Below are 16155 nucleotides of genomic sequence, written 5' to 3' on the forward strand. Positions count from 1 at the left end.
CTGCAGTAGTGAGCAGGGATCATCCTTTAGCATCAAGAGGGTGGCTCCTAAGCAAATTCCTGTGGTTGATGGGTTGAGAAAAGGATGGAAAGGTATCGGTGGGCCTGGTTCCTCCTCCTCCTATGTCGTTGTACAAGGTTATGAGAAATCAGGTTTACAGCCTGACAAAACTATTCCAGTTCTTCTGTGAGCATGCAGAGTGACCTGGCTGATGATTTATCTGTTTAATTATTTTATAATTTAATCATGTCAACTCAGAAGCTCATCATGAGCCTTTTTCACAACTAGAAATAAACATCCCACTAATAACTGTAGCTGTTCTTCCCTTCTAGACACAATTATCAAGCAGAGTGAAATATTATTTAAGAAAAGGTCCAGATCCATGCTCTTGGAAGCACTACTCAGCCGAAGAAGAGTTTAGCGATAGAAAGGAGTCTGTCTGTTCTCTTGGAGAACTGGAGCCCATAGTCTGCTACAGTTACCTTGGAGTATCCACTGAAGGTATTGGAGCTCTTTTCACCTTACACAGAGGTACGAGAGAACAATCTGGCTCAGAGATATTTTCCCAAAATAAATGAACTGAAAAATAGACAAAACAATATTCCTACCTCCAAAAGCCGGCCTCATGGTGAAATCATGATCATCGACTCTCAGAAGCTGTTCGGTTTTTCCTTTCCGAGTTTTGGTCATATCATGATTCTTCTTATAGATGTGGCTGTAAAAGATTAACAAAAGGGCTGCCTGTCACTGAAGATCTGTAATCACTGTACCCGAAGTGACTCTAAAAGATGACATCTTAGTGGATGAGTTATTTTGTCTCACTGGTTTCCATGCTATGTTTAGGAGTTGCAGTATGAATGGTAGTTTTGACTGGGCAGCTCCCCACTGCCAGAATTACCATGAGAGCAGGAGGGCTTCTGGGCATGGTGGCAGGTGAGGCAGCATGGAGGAGACCAGGAAGACTTGCTGCAGCTACTATCATGGAATTACCATGCATACAGTCCACAGCCATATTTTTAATGTCCATTTCTAAGTCTAACAAGGTTTTCTCAGCTGCCAGCCCTACAACTTCAGCATGGTCTCTGAGAATCAGGCTGTGCTCTTTCTACTTCAGATACGATTACTGCCAAAAGGATTCTAGAATGAGAGTGTAGCAGGTAATTTTGCTGAGGATGCTCAAGGTAGACTAGGAAGCACTTGCTTTTCTGCTGCTACATTGTTTCTTTTGTGCTGACTATAGTAAAAATAGGGTTTGATCCAAAAACTAAACTGATGTGACCTGGACTTCAAACAGGTCTGCCCATTATCAAGGTGAGTGAGGTAATATCTTTTATTGGATCACCTTCTGTTGGTGAAAGAGACAAGCTTTCAAGCTACCCCTGACCTGAAGAAGAGCTTTGTGTAACTTAAAACCTTGTCTTTCTCACCAACAGAATTTGGTTCAATAGAAGATATTACTTTGTCTCGCTAATATCCTAGAACCGACATGGCTACAACAAAACTTCATACAGTAGCAAGGTGATATTATTGTAGATTCACTTTTGTCTGACTATATTTATGCACTGTCATATGATGCTCTCAGTCCACTGCACCAATGGGAGCTGTGCATGTGGACTGGGGGGAGCTTGTTTCCCATAAACCTTTGTAATGTATAACCAAGTAGTAATAAAATCACTCCATTCCCTCCAGGGCATTAGTATTGCATTGTTCTCTCTCTACATGAAGTCTACCTTGATTCTTAGTCCTCCATTGCCCTGTACAGCAAGTGAGAAAATGAATTCATTTTTCATTCAGATATAATGGAATATACCACAAACTAGAACCACAGTAAGGAGATAGCAACAAGCCCCTGAATAAAGGGTGAAAAAAATTAACCAACCGGCATACGCTGGGAATTCAATTATAGTCCTGTCAGCTAACTGTCCCATGCACCTCTAAGAGGAAATCTGATTCTGCAATCACAACAATTCCACATCAATATAGGAGGAAGGATTAGAATAATTAAGAACCCTGAACCCCTTTGCCCTGAAAGTCAGACTTTACAAGATTTAAATACTGCTGCAATTAATGATCAGAGAGTTACTAAGAAAATAAAAGGGGTAAGGCAGGACAGTTAAATCCATTTGTTTGGGGGGGTCACTGGTTGGTAGAGGCAGAACTCGAGTGGAGGAATTGGAATTCTATGTTGGCAATAGCGAATGCAAGAAAAAAAAGACACCAAATGAGGTTGAGAAGTTTCCAACAAAAACCGAGCTTAAAAATAAACATATGAATACTCCACTGAAATCAGTAAAAAGAAAAGGAGGACTTGTGGCACCTTAGAGACTAACAAATGTATTTGAGCATAAGCTTTCATGCTTTCATGAAGTGAGCTGTAGCTCACGAAAGCTTATGGTCAAATAAATTTGTTAGTTTCTAAGGTGCCACAAGTCCTCCTTTTCTTTTTGCGAATACAGACTAACACGGCTGCTACTTTGAAACCTGAAATTAGTAAGAATCAGGTCTATGGGTAAAAGTGTTTCTCGACATGTGTGTTAAATACTGGTGTCATCTGTTTGCATATAAAGTTAATTAGGGCATGATGATGACCAGGTGGAAACACTGGACAATTGTCTGTGCTCAGTTACAGATGTGCACAACTCCATGTTGCTCTTATTAAAATCAGCTACTCTACTACAGGGTACCAAATGTTGCACCTATTTTGAGAAAGGCTGTAGGGCTGATCTAGGGAATTATAAACCAGTATAAGCCAGTATACTTCATTGGGGGTATATTGGTTGAAATAATAATTATAAACAGAACTATTAAACAGTTAGATGAACATGATATGATAGAGCCAAACCAGCATGGCTTCTGTAAAAGAAAAGGGTGTCTCTCCAATATGTTAAAGTTCTTTAAGTGTGTCAACAAAATAGTAAATTAAAGAGAATAGCTAATAAAATTGATTTGGGTTTTCAAAAAGCCATTGACAAAGTCTCTCACCAAGGGGGTGTAATAAGGAAATTAAGTAATCATAGGATGAAGTGTAAAATACCATTATGGATTGGAAACTAGCTAAGAGGCAGAAACAAAGCAGGAATAAATGATGGATTTTTACCATGACGAAAGGCCAGCAATAGGGTGGCCCAAGATCTGTACCAGGACCAGTGTTATATAACACCTTTATTAATGACTTGGAGAAAAGGTGAACAGAGAGGTGGCAAAAGTTGTAGTTGACTTGAAATTATTAAATTACTCATGATTAAAGAATTTGGCCCTTTTTGGAGAATTGCCACACATCTAAAAGGAGCATAATATGAAAATATTAGGCCTGTATATAAATCAGTGGTAGAGCCTCACTAGGGATATTGTGTTAATTGCTGATGACCCCATCACAAAAAGGGGATAGCAAAATCAGAGATGGACAGCAAGAATGATTAAGGACATGAAAAACTCTCATATCAAGCAAGACTGTGAAAGGAGGTAGATAAGAGGATACATGATAAAAGTATACAAAAAATAAATGCTTTAGAGAAAGTAGATTGGGAACACTTAGCCTCATAACACAAGGACAAGCTACCATTGAGGCTAAGAGCTTAGCAAGATTCAAAAAAGGATTTGACATTTATATGAACAAGAAGAATATCCAGAGTTCTAACAAACAGGAGTTTTGATAGGACTATAAAGCCAAACAGTAACTGTAGGGGTTAGGAGGAAACTTTCCCTGGAGGAACGTTACCTCATAACTGTCTGCTTTAGGGTTTATTGAACTTTCCTCTGTGTAAGCCACTGTTGGAGATAAGATACTTGACTAGATGGACCACAGTTCTGATCCAGTAAGGCAATTCCTGTGATCCTCAGGTACTGCACACTGGGAAGAAGAATCATAACAATTCATACACAGTACTAATTCTGATTAAATCTGATTCTGATTTAACCGCTCAGGAGAAAGACCTGAGCGTCACTGTAGAACTGCTCAATGAAAACCTTCTGCTCAAAAGATACGAGTAATCGAAGTAGAATGTTATGGACAATACTGAAGATATTATAATGCCACCACCTAAATAAATGATACACCCTCACCTGGAATACTATATTTAATTCTGGACACTCCAGCTCACACAGACAAAGCAGAAATAGGTGGGTCCAGATATACACAACCAAAATGATTAGAGGCATAGAAAGACTCCCAACATGAGGACAGATTGAAAAAACTGACACCATTTACTTTAGTGAGGAGATGAGAAAGAAGGGACATGGCAGAGTTATAGAAAACAAAGAATACTAGTGAGAAAATCAGCTGGATGCTCTCTATTTACATTTCTCAAAATATTTAAAACAAGGAGGTACTGAATGATATTAAAAGAAAGACAACAAATTTAAAACTGACAAAAGGATTTTTAAAAAAACCCACAAACACAGCACCCATGGAACTCAGATGCAAGTATTTTAGGGCCAGAAGGGACTGTTGTGATTATATTGTCTGATTGCCTGCATTATGCAGACCATAGGATTTCACCAAGTGGTTCCTGCATCAAGCCCCTAACTTCTGGTTGAGCTGAGGAATAAATTCAGTGTTTGCTCATAATTGTTCTTGGCTTCAGGAAGTGGCCCTTTTAAAGTGCCAAATTTTATTTGTTTATTTTATATATATATATAACTATAACTGGTCAGAATTATATTCTTATTAGGACAAGAAACACTGAGACCAAGAGCTTAGAGGGATTAAAAACAAAAAAAATGAAACAAGCAAAAATAAAAAAGGGGTTTACATTTATATGGATAATAAGAATTTTCAAGAGCTACATTGGATGAGATTTTAAAAAATTAGAAACATAAGCCCTCAAACTCCAAGGCATAAGCCAATCACTGATAGGGTAAAAAAAATTCTCTTTATAGGCAGTATAGTTCATAATTGTCTATTATTGGTTTTCTTGCACCTTCTTCTACAGCATCTCATGTTGACAACTGTCATGACAGGATATCGGTCTAAATGGACTACTAATCTGATGCAGTATAGCACTGCCTATTACCTATTTCTTAACATGATTCTGTTGAATATGATTTTAGTTTAATATGCTCAGTGAATACCTTCCTGGTCTCCAGTACAGTTTCTGAAAACCGCTAAATAAAGGCCCCATTACCTTTCCAGAGAAGGTAAAGAAAGCTGGAGAAGACAATACACTTTGTAAATCCAATACAAAAGAAATACGAAGAGCTTGTCTTCACTACTGGAGTAAGTCGACCACAATTACGCTACTCCAGCTATGTGAATAACGTAGCTTAGGTCGACTTATCCCGGTGTCTTCACTGCACTGCATCAATGGGAGATGCTCTCCCATTGACTTACCTTAATCTTCTCGGGGAGCTGGAGCACAAGGGTCGACCAAAGAATGCTCTGCCATCGATTTAGCAGATCTTCACTAGACCCACTAAATCAACCCCTGCTGCATTGATTGCAGCAGCATCAATCTCCCAGTAGTGCAGACCAGCAATCCTAAAATCAGTGCCTCCTATTTTTCTATATAACAAAGTGCACCACAATTACAGATGTACAGCAGAAGCTAAATGCAAAATGGAGCAGAATGTACTAAAAAAAATACATGGCTATCTGTCATACCTACGAACTATCTTGGATTGGCATTCAAAATTTAATATCTCCTTTACTATGTGTATATGTCTTTTGCAGTGCTGGGTCTATATACAGATGCATATATACCATGTGTGATTTTCTTTTTTATACACACATTACGGACACTCGATGAGATCGCTGGCCTTGTTATGTCACTTCTGTTCCCTTCTGGCAATGCCAAGTTAATTTAAACTTCCCTAAATACGGGCAGCTGAGCATTCCCTGTTAGAGGAATCTCTGGGCAGCTCTAATACACCCCTCAGAGCTTCCCAGTCTAGGGGACATGTTGGGGGTTGTTGCTGAAGTGCCACTGAGAATTCTATAATTAATGTGAGTGACCAATTCAATGCCCTGCTGCCTCTAGCATCCCAGAGGATAGCCAGACATCTTTGTCCCTACCATCAAGTGTGATGAGTACTGCTGCAGCCCACCTGAGAATTCAGCCCCTTAAGAGATGGGAGCAATTTTATTTTCAGAATATGTGGGAAATTGTATCAATTCCCTGGTAGCTGACAGAAACAAATCCAAAGGCAGCTCATGGGCATTGACGTTCACTAGTGTAAATAAAAATGAATTTCACACTGCTCACTATCACATGTTCTACACATGCTGTATCAGCTGGTGTCTGTGGCCCTTAGCTTTAATTTTTGCAAGATTTTTTTTGAATCATGAATCTTCAGGTGGGAAGAGGATGTGGGCTAATATTTTGTTATCAGTGCTGTTGCTCAAGTTTTTAGTCTGCTTTGCAGATAAAGTAGAATTTGGTTTGTTCTTGGTATTGTGTAATACCTATTGTGATGTCTTGCTTAGGACACCCAGAATTGAGAGTCCCTGTGTTTCTGCTCTGCCTTAGCATGAGTGAACTTTTCTGCTGCTAAGCTGTGTGTCAGTTCAAACATTGCCTTGAAGGTAACAATCAGTAAACTCCAATTCCCAAGTTCCCCAGGGACATCTCCCTGCAGAGTCCAGTCCCTCTCACTGGGCACTCATGGAAGTTATTAAGTTAGCTGCCTCCTCCTTAAGAGGTGGCACACATCAGCCTGTTAGGGTAGCTGAAGACTCACACTCCACTTTAATTCACAGCACTGAGATGATTTTGTAATAAAACAAGAATAAGTTTATTAACAAAGAACAGAGATTTAAGATGTACACAGCAAGAGAAAAGAGACTGGGATGGTTACAAACAAAACTTTCTTGGGACCAAACTTCATCTTAGCAAGTTACAATTTTTGCTTAAGCAGTTTTCTTACTTATATCAAGTTACCAGTATCCCTCACCCTGCAGGTGAGGGGATCCAGCTTTCACAGGCTCACAATTCTCTATGTCCCCTAAGTGATGGATGACAAAAAGGCTTCTGCTTATGTTTCCCAAAACTCACTGTTTTGTCCCCAGAGTCAGGATGGCCTCCTGCTGGTCTTCCCTTCCTGTTGACTTCCTGCCACCCGGCTGATCTGTATGTAAATGAGGCTTTTGTTGTTTTGATTCCAAAATGCACTGGAGACACTTAGATAGCTGCCTTCCCTTCTATCTGGGAGAAAACCTGTTTCTCCCTTTGTTTGGTCACAGACTTTAAAGCATAATCTTAGTTAGTATCCATAATTCTTAATATAGTGTTTATATGTACATTTCACAATGATATTAATCACCAGCTTTCATAAAAGACCTCACTCAATGTCCTTTTATAGTACAGTAATATTGTATACAATCAGTTGAATCAATTGCTTATTCTTTGGGGTTTACACCCCTTGTTCTCCCCCTGGGATACCTGGTCCCTAATCGTCACACCAATCATGCAAACTATCAGTAAATCAAACCTCATTCACTATGGTCCTGACCCTGCATTCCTTATCCACCCAATACTCATCGGACCTTAAATCAATAGCAAAAACAATGACAATTATAGTGTTAAATAAAGTTCACACAAGAATGCTTTGTCTGCAGAGTGACTTTCTTTTGGTATGGGTGTTACACCAGGCAACAAAGTTCACATTTTATTTTCATGCTTTACGAATGATTTTGCATATCCCACTCTTAGCTTCACTTCACTCTCTGCCACGTATGTGTTATGAGGTTATCTTTGGCTTGTGAGAGCAAAAAGTATATTGCACACTGTCCATCATTACGATGAAATCAATGGGAGCTGCATCTGTATAAGTGAGAGCAGAACTGGGCCAGTATGTTTGAGTGCAAAGATACAGCACAGTGGCTACACTCAGCCTTCAGCACTAGAAAAGCCTTTTGGCCACTGATCATGGCAGAAAGCCACAGAACTAAACGTGTGCTTGGAGCTTTACAAGCTCTTCTGGAGGAAAGATCCCAGCCCTGGAAAACTTACAATCTATATAGACAATTATACAGAAAAAGGATGGTAGGAAGGAATAGGGCTTAGACATTACTGACTGGCACTGACTTGTCATTTCACCTCCCAATTTCCAATGATATGACCCAAATGGGGGAATAATGATATAAATATAATTCAGAACTTGGTTCCTTTGATGCCACAGCCATTCACCAGTATTAGTCTGTGCTCTCAACACATCCTGTGTAAAGTGCTGTGAGATCTAGGGATTCAAAGTTCTGTAAATGGTAAATTATACTATTATGTAAAATACAAGCATTTGTGCAAAAGAAATAGTCACTATGTTAATCACACCAGATAATAAATGTTATGATCTGAACTGTACTTGGGTTCAAGGAGGAATCAACCATTCAAACTGTGGTTCTGTTGACATCGTGGCCAACTGCATGTGTCTGTCTCTCTCTGTCCATTGGGTTTCTTGTTTTTAAATTGCTATTTTCTCCTGGGGCAATGCTGTTTTGTAGTTGTAAGATGTTTTGTGATACACCATCTATATGACAAGACAACTGGCTCTGTCAATCTGTTTCTCTCCTTCTGTCCCTCCACTCCCACGAACATGATACAGTTCTGTGATGACCTAGAATCCTATTTTCGACGTCTCTGACTCAAGGAATATTTCCAACACACCTCTGAACAACATACTAACCCACAGAGACCTTCCTACCAACACTACAAAAAGAAGGATTCTGGGTGGACTCCTCCTGAAGGTTGAAACAACAGACTAGACTTCTACATAGAGTGCTTCCGCCAACGTGCATGGGCTGAAATTGTGGAAAAGCAGCATCACTTGCCCCATAACAGAACACAATACCATCCACAGCCTCAGAAACAACTCTGACAACATAATCAAAAAGACTGACAAAGAAGGTGCTGTCGTCATCATGAATAGATCGGAATATGAACAAGAGGCTGCTAGGCAGCTCTCCAACACCACTTTCTACAAGCCATTACCCTCTGATCCCACTGAGGGTTACCAAAAGAAACTACAGCATTTGCTCAAGAAACTCCCTGAAAAAGCACAAGAACAAATCCGCACAGACATACCCCTGGAACCCCAACCTGGGATATTCTATCTGCTACCCAAGATCCATAAACCTGGAAATCCTGGGCGCCCCATCATCTCAGGCATTGGCACCCTGACAGCAGGATTCTCTGGCTATGTAGACTCCCTCCTCACGCCCTACGCTACCAACACTCCCAGCTATCTTCGAGACACCACTGACTTCCTGAGGAAACTACAATCCATTGGTGATCTTCCTGAAAACACCATCTTGGCCACTATGGATGTAGAAGCCCTCTACACCCACATTCCACACAAAGATGGACTACAAGCCATCAGGAACACTATCCCCGATAATGTCACGGCAAACCTGGTGGCTGAACTTTGAGACTTTGTCCTCATCCATAATTATTTCACATTTGGGGACAATGTATACCTTCAAATCAGCGGCACTGGTATGGGTACCCGCATGGCCCCACAGTATGCCAACATTTTTATGGCTCATTTAGAACAACGCTTCCTCAGCTCTCGTCCCCTAATGCCCCTACTCGTGCTACACTGATGACATCTTCATCATCTGGACCCATGGAAAAGAAGACCTTGAGGAATTCCACCATGATTTCAACAATTTCCATCCCACCATCAACCTCAGCCTGGACCAGTCCACACAAGAGATCCACTTCCTGGACACTACGGTGCTAATAAGCGATGGTCACATAACCACCACCCTATGCCAGAAACCTACTGACCGCTATTCCTACCTACATGCCTCCAGCTTTCATCCAGACTACACGACACGATCCATTGTCTACAGCCAAGCTCTACGATACAACCGCATTTGCTCCAACCCCTCAGACAGAGACAAACACCTACAAGATCTCTATCAAGCATTCTTACAACTACAATATCCACCTTCTGAAGTGAAGAAACAGATTGACAGAGCCAGAAGAGTACCCAGAAGTTACCTACTACAGGACAGGCCTAGCAAAGAAAATAACAGAATGCCACTAGCCATCACCTTCAGCCCTCAACTAAAACCTCTCCAATGCATCATCAAGGATCTACAACCTATCCTGAAGGACGACCCATCACTCTCACAGATCTTAGGAGACAGGCCAGTCCTTGCTTACAGATGGCCCCCCAACCTGAAGCAAATACTCACCAGCCACCACACAACAGAACCACTAACCCAGGAACCTATCCTTGCAACAAAACCCGTTGCCAACTGTGTCCATATATCTATTCAGGGGACACCATCATAGGGCCTAATCACATCAGCCACACTATCAGAGGCTCGTTCACCTGCACATCTACCAATGTGATATATGCCATCATGTGCCAGCAATGCCCCTCTGCCAAGTACATTGGCCAAACTGGACAGTCTCTACGTAAAAGAATAAATGGACACAAATCAGACGTCAAGAATTATAACATTCAAAAACCAGTCGGAGAACACTTCAATCTCTTTGGTCACTTGATTACAGACCTAAAAGTTGCAAATCTTCAACAAAAAAACTTCAGAAACAGACTCCAACGAGAGACTGCTGAATTGGAATTAATTTGCAAACTGGATACGATTAACTTAGGCTTGAATAAAGACTGGGAGTGGATGGATCATTACACAAATTAAAACTATTGCCCCATGTTTATTCCCCCCACCCGACTGTTCCTCAGATGTTCTTGTTAACTGTTGGAAATGGCCCACCTTGATTATCACTACAAAAGGTCCCCCCCCCCCCGCTCTCCTGCTGGTAATAGCTCACCTTAAGTGATCACTCTTGTTACAGTGTGTATGGTAACACCCATTGTTTTATGTTCTCTATGTATATAAATCTCCCCACTGTATTTTCCACTGAATGCATCCAGTGAAGTGAGCTGCAGCTCACGAAAGCTTATGCTCAAATAAATTGGTTAGTCTCTAAGGTGCCACAAGTACTCCTTTTCTTTTTGCGAATACAGACTAACACGGCTGCTACTCTGAAACCCATCTATATGACCTTGTTGAACCCAAAGGAGAGCCACATGAAAACAGAGCATGGCATGTGGAGGCTTGTGTTGCAGCATGCTGATGATTTGTGGTTTATAGCCCTCCTATTTCCCTCAGTATCTACTGTACTATACTGATACCAAGCAGTAGTTAATACTTCAGTATCTAATGCACATTACTAATATTAGGTACTGTAACTAATTTGTCATGGATATTACCATAGTAAAATGAAACTCCAGGCTGATTAAACATAATTAAGGTGTACAATATTCACAATATTTTAACTTTTTAAATTAATCATTAGTAATCTCCTTTCCCACACAATTTAACTTTATTAATCTTCTGAGCAATTTGCTTTAAATGAGAATTTGGAATGTAATTTACTCTAGAAAAATGTAACAATAATAATAATCTCATTTTCACTTGAAGCTGGCCAGGCATTTCAAGCTAAGAACATCAATTTAGAAAGCCTTCCCAGCAATGTAAACTAATAGGTAATGATATTCAAAACTCACTAGTGGTTTTATGTACCTCACTTTTTGGCGCTTACTCGGAGCCTTCTGAAAATCAGGCCCCTTTTAGATGTTTCAAGTTGGGTACCCTAAATCCCTGGGCACGTCTGAAAATCTTGGCCAATTCTTTTCAACTAACAAAAGTTCAAATCAAACTCCATTCCATAGTGCTTTGTTTAAATTAATATCATATTCAGCATTTGGAAAAAAAAAGAAGAGAGAATCCATCCTTTTCCAGTTGTGGCTGTGGATGACTGTAATTGAGGGGTGAAAAGGAAAGCACAGGTAGAGAGGTAGACATACAGAATGTCACTGAATCACAATATTCCAGATGCAGAAATAGACATATAGGATTAAATTTCAGTGGACAGTTATATTGATTGATAAATTGTTTATAAACAACGGCCCCTGCCCTATAATCACATATGTCTGTATTTTTACCCACCTATGTAGTCCCCTGGACCTCAAGGGCACTACTTAATGTGTATAAAGTAGGACTGTCAAGCAATTTAAAAAATTAATTGCTATTAATCGCATGATTAAAAAAATTAATCGTAATTAATTGCACTGTTAAACAGTAACAGAATACCATTTTTAAAATATTTTTGGATGTTTTCTACATTTTCAAACATATTGATTTCAATTACAACACAGAATACAAAGTGTACAGTGCTCACTTTATAATTTATTTTTGATTACAACTATTTGCTCTGTAAAAAACAAAAGAAATAGTATTTTTCAATTCACCTAATACAAGTACTGTAGTGCAATCTCTTTATCATGAAAGTTGAACTTACAAATGTAGAATTATGTACAAAAAATAACTGCATTCAAAAATAAAACAATGTGAAACTTTAGAACCTACAAGTTCACTTAGTCCTACTTCAGCCAATCGCTCAGACAAACAATTTTGGTTACAATTTGCAGGAGGTAATGCTGCCCACTTCTTGTTTCCAAAGTCACCTGAAAGTGAGAACAGGCGTTTGCATGGCACTGTTGCACCCAACGTCGCAAGATATTTACATGCCAGATGCACTAAACATTCATGTGTCTCTTCATGCTTCAACCACCATTCCAGAGGATATGCATCCATGCTGATGAGTTCTGCTCGATAACGATCCAAAGCAGTACGAACTGACACATGTTCATTTTCATCATCTGAGTCAGCTGCCACCAGCAGAAAATTGATTTTCTTTTTTGGTGGTTTGGGTTCTGTAGTTTCCGCATCAGAGTGTTGCTCTTTTAAGACTTCTGAAAGCATGCTCCACACCTCGTCCCTCTCAGATTTTGGAAGGCACTTCAGATTCTTAAACGTTGCGTCGAGTGCTGTAGCTATTTTTAGAAATCTCACATTGGTACCTTCTTTGCGTGTTGTCAAATCTGCTGTGAAAGTGTTCTTAAAATGAATATGTGCTGGGTCATCATCCAAGACTGCCATAACATGAAATATATGGCAGAATGCGGGTAAAACACAGAGCAGGAGACACGCAATTCTCCCCCAAGGAATGCAGTCACAAATTTAATTAACGCATTTTTTTAACAAGCATCATCAGTATGGAAGTATATCCTCTGGAATGGTGGCCTAAGCATGAAGGGGCATAGAATGTTTAGCATATCTGGCGCGTAAATACCTTGCAACACCGGCTACAAAAGTGCCATGCGAATGCTTGTTCTCACTTTTAGGTGACATTGTAAATAAGAAGCGGGTATTATCAATGGTAGCTGTGTTTTGAACAAATAAAGAGCTGTATAATGCTAAGTACTGTTAAAAATCAGGTCTTTGGTATCTCAAATTGGGCACCTAAAATTAGTGGATACTTTTGATTTTACGCTCCGTGCCTCAGTTTCCTATCTGTAAAACGGGGATAATATCACCCCCTCATCTCATAGGGATCTTGTGACGATAAATTCATTAATGTTTGTGAAACACTCAGATACTGAGCACCATATAAAACCCCATGAGGAAATTATTAATTTTGTCTTCAGAGCAGGGTCTGAATAGTATGCAATAAATAAGGCCTAATGCCAGATGTTGAACAATGAGGAGGGAAAATATTGATCCCAATCCATTCTGTGAACTGAATGAGGCAGAGGCCTTGTGAAAAAAAATTGCTTGTGATCATGTAGTTAAAGACTGTATCACAATGCATACTCACAAGGGAGCTGAATTGAAATTGCCCAAGAAACCTTAATTCAGGAATTTCCCAGTTTTTGAGTGCTTGACTTTGCAGCTCTAATAATATTGGTTTAATATTCTTTTAAAATAGTTGTGGCTTGTGTTGTGTAATTAAAATGATAGAAGAAGATATGTGCATAGAACACAGACAAGGTGCCCAGCTTCTATTCTTGGCTTTGCCACTGCTCTGCTTTTGCTTTAGGCAAATCATTTAGTCTCTTTGTGTATCAGTTTACCCATCTTTAATATTCATTATTCTGGGAACTGAGGAGGTCATTTAATATTAAAAAAGCTCTTTGAGACCCTTGAATATAACGCTCTAAAAAGTGATCAAACGAATTATGGAGCAGAAAGATTTTTGGGTTAATAGAGCCCAAACCAAAGGTCTTTGAAGCATGTAAAGACTCCCCTTAACGTACATAGCTTTTTATTGGGCACATATACTACACTCACTGGCGCCTTATCTAAGATGGAAAATGGAAAACTTTTAAATATAGACTCCAATAGTTGAAAATATTTTTCTTGCCTTATGTATTTATAGAAAAAGAAGCAAGAGAAATACAAAGCAGAATGCAGGAGGCAGTTACAAAAATAAAAGATGCCATTTATTTTTGTGTTTCTCTATAAGGAATAGCAATCTGACATTGAAACTGGGTTTCATTTGACTGCAGGCAAAAAAGACCAGCACCATGCAATTTTCAGCACAGGTTTGGTTTTAACACAAGACAACCAGAGTTTCGCAGTACAAAATAATCAGGAATGTTCAAGATACTGTTACTATTTAACTCTGTATAAAGTGAGCACTACAGAAATGTCTATAAATAAAAAGAAATGTGATTCTCATTTTCAGGTTTCTAAATAAACTGCATTTTACATACATTTAAATGAATGCATTAAGAAAGTTTATATGGATAAATTACAAGGACATAGTGGTCTATGCTAAGTAGTTTATGAATATAGTTTTGGTGGTTATTTAACACCTGTGGAGAAAGACATAAAAACTGTTCCTTATACTTTTGAAATATAATGATTTATCCTTTCATTGGCTAACACATTGTTTGTTATACATCATTAATTCACATTAAACCAAGTAATATCTATTGTCCTCTACAATGCATAATCCATGTATTTAAGAAAAAAGTTGGACTAGTTCTTGAATTCTCTACTATTACAACTTCGCCAAAGTCAATGGGGTTGGTAATACTTTATTTTAATAAATGTCAAGAATAATTTGCAAAGAGAGAAACCTACCAAGAACAACTTATTAACCAAGAGAGTGGCAGTACTTCTGAAAAGAGAAATGTTCAGACTGCAAAAATGTGTATGAGCAGTTTATGCTGCTTTGTAACTTTTCAAGGTAGGAGAGTTCAACCATATATGAAAGAATCCCATGCAAGTACTAGTGGTGAATCATTAGATTTTGCAAACATAATATTCTGAAAAAAAGCCCAGCATGCTTCAGATTTACATTCAGTAAGGACCAGATTCTTTTGAAGTCAGTGGCAAAGCATCCCTTTTGGTGTAAATGGTTTAGCATCAGGCCCTAGATGTCTAAACTAGAGAATAAATTTTATGTCACTAAAAACATGTGCTTGCATATTCTGCATTAAATATCAACAGAAATATTAGCCAATACTAGCCTCTCTGCTTCTGCTTCTTTCATAATATATTTTCTGCAAAATGTCTACTGAATCTCAGCTAGGGTGACCAAACGTCCCGATAAAATCGGGACTGTCCCGATTTTTGGTTCTTTGTCCTGAGTCCCGACGGATGCACGGTCGGCACACCATTTGTCCTGATATTGCGGCTTTGGCCGCTCTGGCCGTTTTTTTTGTTTTTTTGTTTTTTGCTTCCCCCAGGTGTCACAATATTTTGTCCGTTTCATCTGGTCACCCTAATCTCAGCACTTTCTGTGGATAAAAAGGTGTGTTCACAGTGCCATGCTAAACAATACAAAATGACTAAAAAGATGACTCTTTACAGTCAGAGTGATTCCATTTAATAAGATGGATTAACCCAACTTTATTTTCAAGCTCTTGGCCTAGCAAACAATCTTATAAGATATGATTGTCATTGGATGACATAACTCTATACAAAAAAGGATAATATACTCTGGACTGCTTGACAGGTTTGGAAGCTTATCTTTTCTAATGTAAACCTCTCCTCACCCCCAGTCTCAGTAATATTAAATCTAACAAACTTCGCTAAGACCTTTATAACTCTTTGGTGCACACCTGCCTTATTAATACTATGAAAAGTTATATTAAAGTTCCCACATAATTTTCCAAAATGTATCTGCAGAATAACTTTACAAAGCCTATACAGTACATACTCCTGTGCAGTAAAGATACCATTCACACTAACTAAAACCCCACAAATTGCCATGAGAAAATGAAATGTATTTTCAGGTGGATTTGCATAATAGAGACGTTTAAATAAACAACCACAGGAAAAGAGAAGGCACTTGGAAAGATTTATTTAAAATAAAGCCTTTTGTTATTGCTGGGAGG

General features: G+C 39.0%; 1 protein-coding gene across 2 annotated transcripts in view; it reads right to left on the bottom strand.

Annotated features, from left to right (window-relative positions):
• Window positions 1–16155, bottom strand: part of LOC311518976 (gamma-aminobutyric acid receptor subunit rho-2) — a gene marked incomplete at its 5' end in the record, with an annotated part of 64131 nt that overhangs the window by 45128 nt on the left and 2848 nt on the right. For both annotated transcript variants that reach the window (XM_084625056.1, XM_084625055.1), the window contains one exon: window positions 609–715. In XM_084625056.1, coding sequence (XP_084481182.1) covers window positions 609–690 — 82 coding nt within the window. The remainder of the gene's footprint in view (window positions 1–608; window positions 716–16155) is intronic.

The sequence above is a fragment of the Lepidochelys olivacea genome, assembly GCF_965140295.1.
Source record: "Lepidochelys olivacea isolate rLepOli2 genome assembly, chromosome: 3".
NCBI classification, from domain to species: Eukaryota; Metazoa; Chordata; order Testudines; family Cheloniidae; genus Lepidochelys; species Lepidochelys olivacea.